Below are 9,037 nucleotides of genomic sequence, written 5' to 3'. Positions count from 1 at the left end.
ATCTACCAGGACAGTAATGATTTCCCACCACTATTTCTCCCAGATATCTCTTGGCTCAATTCATTAGCTTATTGAGAGCTTATTGCTCTCAAGCATATGGAAGTTCTTTTTTTTTTCTACCAGAGGTGAAGGATTCAGTTTTATAATTTACCTTAGAGGATCAATAGTACTAGAATTTCCTGAAATAGCTTTGGAAGTCTCTTGTTCTGCCCATCTCTTTATCATATCTCTACTGAAGCAGTAGGAAGTTGCAGTGTCTAATCATCAGTCTTCTAGATACCCTTCTAGCAAACATTTTTCACATAGCTCATCCTGGTTTATGGATGATCTGTAACAAAAGAAGCAAGTGGTAAGATAAGTAGAGATAGAAATTTCATGTCAAATCTAATTTTTGAAATTCTTAGCTGTGGACGTGTAAGAATCTAAACAAAGTCCTTTTTTCCACCATCATAGTCTTTTCAGGTTCTCAGTACATTTTCTGAGTTGTCAGATATGCCCAGGCTATTTCAATTAGCAGCTATTTGCCAATCAAGACAATAGGACTAAAAACTTGCTCTGCCAAGGTGGTGGCAGAACGCCATTTTGAGGAAGAAAGTGTCTCATCCTCTGATGGGTTTCTTTCAGTCAAAGTTTCCCTGAGGTGCTGTATTTTCAGAACTTCACACACATCCCCTTCACCTGCACTGTTGCCTCAGTAACCTCCTTTATTTGAGGAGACTCACAGGGTTTTTTATTATTATTTTAGGAAAGGGCAGGCTACCTGTTGCCCTGAAGGAGGAAATGGTAAGGCTTTACTCAAGAAAACACCTCTTGCTGACAACCCACTATTACATCTTTTCTCTGACTTTTTCATTATTTGGATGTCTTTAACCTCTTTAACCTTGATCCAGCACTTACGGAGCTGGCTGTACCACAGCAGCTCCTCTGTCAGTGCTCCTGTCCTGGCAATGGTTTCGTCTAGTTTTCTTAGATGCAGCAGCTATCTTTGTCCAGGGGATTTTGCTGACTGACTTGCATTACCATCAGAGGATGGTAATGGATGAAACTGCTCTCCAGTGGCTTCACTTGTTTCTGTCCAGGAGACTGTACGAAGAGTAGGCACCCAGCACTTCCCTTACAAAATGCTCTCAAACCCCTGACACTACTTGGCATGTCTATGGGGCAGTGAGACTCTGCGTTTTCAGTTAACAGCTACTACCTGCCTCTCTCCAGCTCATCTGACCAAGAGGAGACTTTTCATCAGTGTCTAATCAAGGCAGGACCTTGTCTAAGGGAGTAGTGAGGCAGAACAAATGAACCAGCCCAGTGGCTCCAGGTACACTGCCTGGTGCTCAACCCAGATAAGACGGCAGTGAATTGGGGATAGCAAGCAAGCACAGTCACTGTCAATTTTACTGCATCAAAGCTGGACAACTGCAATCTGCTACTGGCAAGACTTCAAAACAGTTCAGAGGCTAAACGGAGGGGGAACCCAGCGGCTCATTTATGAGTAAGACGCTTCACAGGTGATGCTTGGCCACGCATGACTGACTCAGAGGCCTATGTTGCCTGACCCCAATCTCTGTATAATATTTAAGATGTTAGTCATAACCTATGAAGGTTCGTGTGAGCTAGGACCACATTTCTGCCTAGGCCATAGATCTAACAGAAAGAGAAATATAGAATGATCTTTGCTTTAGAGCAGGGCATCCTCCAGTGGGACTGGGAAACATCTTCTCCAACCCCTTTTAAGTCTCACTTGTTGGTCTAGAGCAGCCCCACAGGGCACATAGTGACTTGCTTAGCCCAGCATACCCAAGTGTGTTTCAGAAGAGGCCTGAATTAAGGTTTTTGAGATGATAAAGCAGTAACTACTTCCTGTCCAGCTAAGTGAAGAATTAGCAAAGTTTAATGTGACTGCTTTTCAAATGATAAATTGCATTAGGGTCATTGCACATGGTCATTTTCTGTCATTTTAAATACAAATGCAAGCTGTGTCTGACTACACCTGCATCCTCCAGGAGAGCCTGCTGCCCCAGAAGAGGCAGGACTGGTTTTAGCCTTCATTTCTGTTTCCACAAGTTAGGATAAGCTTGCACTGACTTCACAAACACTAATGACTCTTCTACAAGGTACCACCAAAGAGCAGGGTATAACAGTTCTGCAACATACGGAGCTACATAAACACTTCAGCTTTAGGTCCTCTGATTAAATCTTTTTGATACAGGAGAGAGGTACAACCAGCAACCTCAATCAACACACCCAAATGTCCTCTAGAGGAAACTTCCATAATAGATGGGGTTCCTCCACTTTGACTCTTTCCAGCTGCTTCAATGGGCAGCATTTCATTTGATCTAGTTCCTCTATTTCCTGATGATACAAGGCAAATTGATCCAAACTGTCCTTTGCTAAGAAGTTGACCTAGATTTCTCTGTAACGTGGGAGTGATGCTATTTATTCGACCACCCTCTMTAAGACAGGCTGGCCCGTACTCACCTTACTAATTCCTGGTTGGTGATAAGCTGAATTTTCAGCTTTGTGGTGAAGAAGCATTTCACCAGACTGGGTTTGCATCCTTGCTGGATAAAAGCATACAAGCTCCAGCCCAGCAGCCACATAGGCATAACATATGTCATCTCCCTTGCATTCAAGTAAAAGAGAAAAGCTCTATAACACAGCAATATTCGGGGACCAAAATATTTATTATAATAAATTAAAGAATAAGCATTTACAAAACAATCCATCTGAATATAAATATTGTAAAGTAGTTTTAATTTCATAGTTTATTTAAAAGGCTTGAGTGCAGTTTCATAAATACATTTCCTTGACTATTTTTCAACTAATGTATATAAATAAAAGTACTGAATAATTATTACTTTAAAATAAGTTACCATTAAATATGAATGATAAGATGAATTTTTAAAAGAGTCTGAAATATCTACTTTTCAAGTAAAGGTCAGAAGGGGGCAACATATGCAAGAGAGGTTTCCAGGTTAAAGGCTCAAAACATCTTGGCTACGTATCATTGCCTACATTGAACAGAGCTGATTGACAGCTGTCAAGTCTCAGCCTACAAAATACAGAAACCATTGCCTCGTTCCCACAGGGATTAGCAGGACAGAAATGTGCCTTTGAAAACAACTGTCGTGCTTTGTTGAAATGGAGCTGCAAATGCTGTTTTGGAGCTTTCTTTTTCAAAGAAGGCAGCAATACGCATCCTGTCTGTGCCCACTTGGCTTGCTATTTTTGGTACAGGTAAAAATATACAGCATCTAAGGGTGCGGGTTTTTTTCCGTAAGAGTTAATCAATTTGTTTCATAGTAAGAGTTTCTTGAAGCCCTGACTTCTGGTCTGATTCGCAATTCTTTTAGTTTTTCTTCTTGTTCCCTCCCTTCTTTGGGGTGTCAGTACATGCATTTTCTATGTAGTCAAACAGTAAATCCAGTTCTCCAATAGCTTTATTCTTTCCATTTGCTCCCAACTAGAAAAGAGCAGAACATAGGTTTTTACATGTTATTATCTCTCAGAAGACTTAAATATGCACTTAGGATTGTCACAGTAACTGAATCTAGAACTTCCCCTCCTTATTCTCATAAGCAGTTATATTAAAGTTAGCCATAAACTAAAACTAAAAAACTAAAAATTTTGTAGTTTTTGATAAACTAACTCATCCAAATCCAACCTAGTATTTATATTTTCCTGCAGCCTGAATTCTCAAGGCCAATTTTAAATTACTCTAACCTTTGTGGAGAGTTTACAGAAGCAGTGAAGGAGGGCTGGAGACGGAAATATAACTAATACCCTCTTTAATGCCATTGCAGGCCTCATCTCTTAAATAATCTCCTGATGTTAGTTTCATAATTAGGTCAGTCTTAATCCAACCAATTGAGCGACCAGGGCTGGGAACTGCTGGTTTTAAGTATTGAAAAAACATACCTGTTTCATTTTGCTTTTCATTTCTTCCAAATTCTTTTCAACATGCTCTCTGTGTCCTGAGAATTTCTACAAAAAAAAAAAAAAAAAAAAAAAAATCAGAGGTATTATTGGCAGCTATTTGCAACAGTATGTTTCTTTTTCCCCCCCTTTTCACACCTTTCTATTAACCTCTGGTCAGATATCTTTGATCTGAGGTTTCCTTTCATATCACTGCATTTTGTCACTTTTGCAGCATTCTGAGATTCGGGAGCAGCACTGAGAGTCACAGTGCGCCGAAGGGGAAGGAAACCCAACACTACTTACGCATTTGCTCAGCTCTGAGGTCATGGATGCCAAGAACTGTGCCACCTCCTCTACGTAGGGATACTGATCCTTGGCTTCAGACAGGAGGACATCTTTCACAATGATCTGTACAACTCTCTTCATCATGTAGCAGCGGTTGTTTTCCTATGTATGCAAGTAAGAGTGCATGTTAAATCATAATAAAAGAGTAATGCAGAGGGATGCAAAAAGCAGTCTCGAGTGTAAAACTTACCTTGATGTTAACATAGAGTTGCTGTCCAATGAGCCTGTTATCTGTGTCCTGGTCTGAAGCCCTGGCCTGAAAAGAAGAAAGGAAAGGTCATACAGGGAGGGAACTTTGACTAAAATTAATAATAAACCTTAAGATTTTCATCAATGATAGTCCAGATGAAACAAATTAATGGAGACCATAGAAAGACAGCCTGTTACAGGTAGATAAGTTTGGGCAAAGTGACTGTTTCACCCTCAGATTGTGTGAGACTCAGGGTCAGCATCACTGGAAAATACATAAGCAGAAGTCTGAATTTATGTCCCTCTCATACACATCAAATGTCATAGTGGTCATGGTGACTAAATCAGATCCCTCCCCCTGGCCAGTTTCACCTTGGCCCACAGTGCTGCTGGAGGTGCTGCAGCACTCGATGGTTGCACACCATGATGAGACAACATGGGCAAGAGCAGGCCAAGAAACCTAATGAAGTAGATGTCTGAGGACCTTTCTGGCCATGACTGTAGTCACAGCCAAACCTAGCTCTGAATGGACTTGGTGGGGGAAGAGAAACTTAAGATTATGCTTCACAACTGCCAGATCAAGAGAAAGGGCCGTGTTCTGCCAGGAGGTTGCCTTTCCCTCTAGGATGGAGAGGAGGTGAGGCAGCAGCTTCCCCAGCTACACAAGCAGCAGACAGCAGACCAACTCCCTATGTGTAGAACTCTGCCTCACCACAAATACGCACTCTCCTGGAGAAGGTTATGAGGAAAAGAGGGAAATATTGCAGATGAGAAGCCTGGGCACTAAGAGGAGAGGAGGTTCTCAGGTTCTGCCATGAAGAAGGTGGGTTACTGTACCATTTTAGCCAAGGTGTAGGTGCGATTCCTGATGTAGGGCTGCTGGAAGTTGATCTTCCTGAGTCTGCAGGCATGATGACCAATAACAGCTACTTCTACCCCTTTTGGAGGCAGAGGGCTGGTGAGAAGAAGAGGGAGACAGCAACAGCAGCAGAAGAAGATCCATCCTGTGAAGCACTTGGTCCAGGTCTGCAGGGAGGCCATGGCTCACGACCCAAAGTAGTCAACACCAGTGAGCTGCAGCTATGGTGTTCAGCGCTGATGAAAGACAGCAGTGTAAGCATTAGAGAGAATGGGCAAGGCAAAGCAAGAGACGCACGTAGACTGCAAGCCTTACCTTTGCTGTGATTCTCGTTGTGCTCTGCAGGAGGTGAGGTGCACCTTATATAGGCCCATCATCATCCCTCTCAGCATTTTTTTTTTTTTTGGTGCTGATGGTGAATTAAAAATGACATCAGCAAGTCTCTTACTTTCCAGTATCCTCTTCTGAGAACTACCTAACCACTACAAAACCCACAAATACAACTTCAAGACCATTGTAATCTTTAGTTTCTTATAAAGTAAACCAAATTTTAATTCAGGGGCAAAGCAGGGGCTTTTACTGGAGTAAGAATCCTGAATTCTTTTTGCATAAAAATAATTGTGAAATTTATGGTTGTGTGCCTTCATTCTTGACTGTAGCATGCTCAGCAATTTGATGTCAGTTTTTATAATTTACAATTATTTCTGTTTGTTATCTGTTGTATAAGATTGGTACCCCGCTGGTGCTGACTGATGTGCATGAATTGTCAAAAGCTGTGCTGGACCCAAAGAACTAACAACCCATGATTCATATTCTGCAAGTACCCTTTCCACACAACCGTCCGCTGAAGTCACTGGACATCTGCCCATCACTGAGATTCTCTCTGAGAGATCAGAAACTAAGTAGGACTGCATTTATCATTCTCCTTGTCTCCAAATTCTGGTTTTCCAAAAAATGACCTATAGCCCAAGCTGTAACCAGGGCTAATGACCAGAACTGTGCTCATGCACTCATTTATCCTGGTAATTTCCATGTTTCTGATCCTGTGTTGCTAAGATAAAGGCTTTGCAGTAGAAGAGCTAAACCCTAAGCCCAAAATACTGTGTGTGATATGAAAGGGAAACTACACTCTTCAGAGAGTAATATGCAGCCCAGCTGAGATGGTGATGCATGAGCACATAGAGCTGGTACAAATGCAAACGCACAGTTGCCCAGCAGCCACAGTGCAGAAAGGCTCCAGCTCTGCAGCTGAGAGAAAATGGGGCATCCCTGGGGCTCACAGCACAGGCACAGCTCAGCTCCAGCACTAGCCTGTGCCTTGTATGTGCAAAGGGTAGAGCAAGGGGAGCACTTTTCAGGGGTGACTTGTAGGTAGAAACTGGGGAAAAAAGGAAGGGAAGTCCTGGGGAGGGGCAAAATAAGGAGGAGAGAGCTTGGCTGTTATCAAACTCAGAGGACCTGGACCTTTCCTATGAGCTGAAATATCCAGTTCTCTTCTGTCCAGCTCTTTTCTTTTTAACCAAAAGGAAGCAGTTAAAAGCCAGCGGGCACTGGACTTGCACTTCATCCTCCTCTGACACATCCATGGAACAAGGTTGTCTTGTGCCTCAGTAGCCTTCACATACCTGCCACTGCAGCGCTGCACAGCTCCATGACCTTGCCCTGGAGCCACTTCCAGCAGAGCTGTCATCACTGTGTCCCTTTTCTTGCCTCTCACAGGGTATCCCACCTGTTTGCATGCTGCCTACTGGCCTCCAACATCTAGGCAGTGACAGGCAGCACAAAGGGAGATCAAGGCTGGGCCCCGATGTCAACAACCTCATTTGGACTCTGAAAGTGCCGCAGGCCACTCGAGAGTAATTCTGTAAACTCCTTCCCATGAATTTTTCATTTGCCAGGCTAATAGGCCCACGGGGGAGTAGGTTAATGAGAAGATGGAAGCTGTCTCTTGGCATACTTAGCCAAGAGACAACTACTGAAGACCAAACTTGGAGAAATCTAGATGGAGGGGCTGTTTTGAGGGATTGGCCCCCTCCAAAATGCGCTCYCACAAACTCCTCCTCAGGCATTAAACACAGTCTCATAGCCAACATCTGTTTCTAACTTCAGGTTCTGTTACTTCTCCACCAGTTCATCCAGCAGTGCGCAGGTCCCCATCTCAGAGCAAAAGACATGGCTGGGCACTCATTCAGTCCTCTTCCAAGGGCGGCAGCTCCTCTCCCTGGTCCAGGGCTGCCATCCACTAGTCGCTCTGGATCCCTCTTCTTTCAGTTTGGTCACTTGCTTGTGTCTGACTTGAATCCCATTTTGCCTGACCACTTCTCTCCAGTTCAGATCCCGTGGAAAGGGTTCATGGTCTGCATAAGCCAATGCCATGCTCTTTGCCCACACGAGGAGCCGATCCAGTTCAAGGGTCCCTGCACTTCCTGAGAGGCATTTAAATAAGGTCAGAGAGAAGGTTGAAGAATTGCATGATGAATCTTTCTTTGTACCTCTTTTATTTTACACTGATTACAAGATCTTTTCTGCCTTCTCTAGTACTGCAGAGAGGAACATACCTGTATTTATAGATGTCATGAGTCTCTCTCTCAGTTATATTATTAGCCATCTCTTCCTGTCCTACCACTTTTTGGCTGTGCTGTGATGCCCTTCTGAGGTTTTCTAAAAGGTTTTGTCTCTTTCGTTTAGTTTGCCTCCCAGCTTCTACTATTCATCTTTATTTTTCCAGACACTGAAATGCTCTTTGTATGTTATTTCATATTCTACAAAGTCCCTTTTCATGACATTCTTAAAGCCTTTACATTCTTTAATCTTGGAGTTTGTAATTCTGAGTTTTATCAAGATACCTTCCATCTTTCTGGCTTGGTGTGAATACGGCCCAACTTAAAAGTGAACATTCAAAATCTTGCCAACCACTAGTTTTGGCAGCCTATATGGTTTCCCTGCTCATCAGTCCACTCAGCCTCTTCCCAGCCACCACCAGCCACCACTGAGGGCTGTTGGTTCTGGGTGCACCATTCAGTTATGGTACCGTTACAGCTATGGTTACAGTCATTCCCCGTAATATGTCAAGAAAATTACTTTGGAAATAGAGAGAAGGTCCATCATTTCTTTTATGAGTTTGCTTTTAACAGGAATGTGACTGGTCACTGCTATCACCTAGAGAACCTTCTGATCAGCTCATCGTACCCTAGATGAGATACGTTTGGCATTTCATCTTAGAGAAAGATGGAGCTAAAAAGCTGTGAAGCCACCATCACTGGATCTCACTCCAGTCCCCAAGTCCAGAGACAGAAAGAGGAAAAAGAGGCTTTTCTGCTGCAGCTGAGAAAGAATTTCTCTTTTTTCTTGTTCAAGGGGGGAATAGCCTCCAAGGGCCTGAGCCAAGAATGAAGGTGGAACTAAGGGAAATGGACCTTTGTGCTCACCTAGGAGCCCACTCCCTGCGCAGGCTGCTCTAAACTGAAGCAGCAGCCTGGTGGAGGAAAGCCACACTTGATTTTAAAACGGGGAACCCTGCCTGAAAACTACCACTGCTGGGTAGAAAGAATAAAAGTGAAAAATCTTCTCTAAAGAAGGCATCTTGAAAAAAAGTAGCCTTTCTCACTAATTCTTTCTTATGTTAACATTTCCAAGTATTCTAACAAGCGGTACGGTAGCTGATATTTTTCTTAGAGCCTGAACTATTGATATTTTCTGATACACAATACACTCAAGCTTTTCTTTACT

The 9,037-nt window shown here is 43.0% G+C and overlaps 1 protein-coding gene across 1 annotated transcript; it reads right to left on the bottom strand.

Moving 5' to 3' along the window:
- Positions 1-3,346: 3,346 nt before the first annotated feature.
- IL22 (interleukin 22) lies at positions 3,347-5,490 on the bottom strand. Its single transcript, XM_085320519.1, has 5 exons — positions 5,287-5,490; positions 4,451-4,516; positions 4,219-4,362; positions 3,916-3,981; positions 3,347-3,460 (listed from the first exon to the last, which is right to left on the bottom strand). Exons 1-5 carry the CDS (start codon positions 5,488-5,490, stop codon positions 3,347-3,349), a joined length of 594 nt encoding a protein of 197 aa, XP_085176645.1.
- Positions 5,491-9,037: the final 3,547 nt, after the last annotated feature.

Source organism: Rhea americana, unplaced genomic scaffold (assembly GCF_003343005.1).
Source record: "Rhea americana isolate MKP2758 unplaced genomic scaffold, rheAme1 scaffold_64, whole genome shotgun sequence".
NCBI classification, from domain to species: domain Eukaryota; kingdom Metazoa; phylum Chordata; class Aves; order Rheiformes; family Rheidae; genus Rhea; species Rhea americana.
This window is presented reverse-complemented; position numbering and strand designations above follow the sequence as displayed.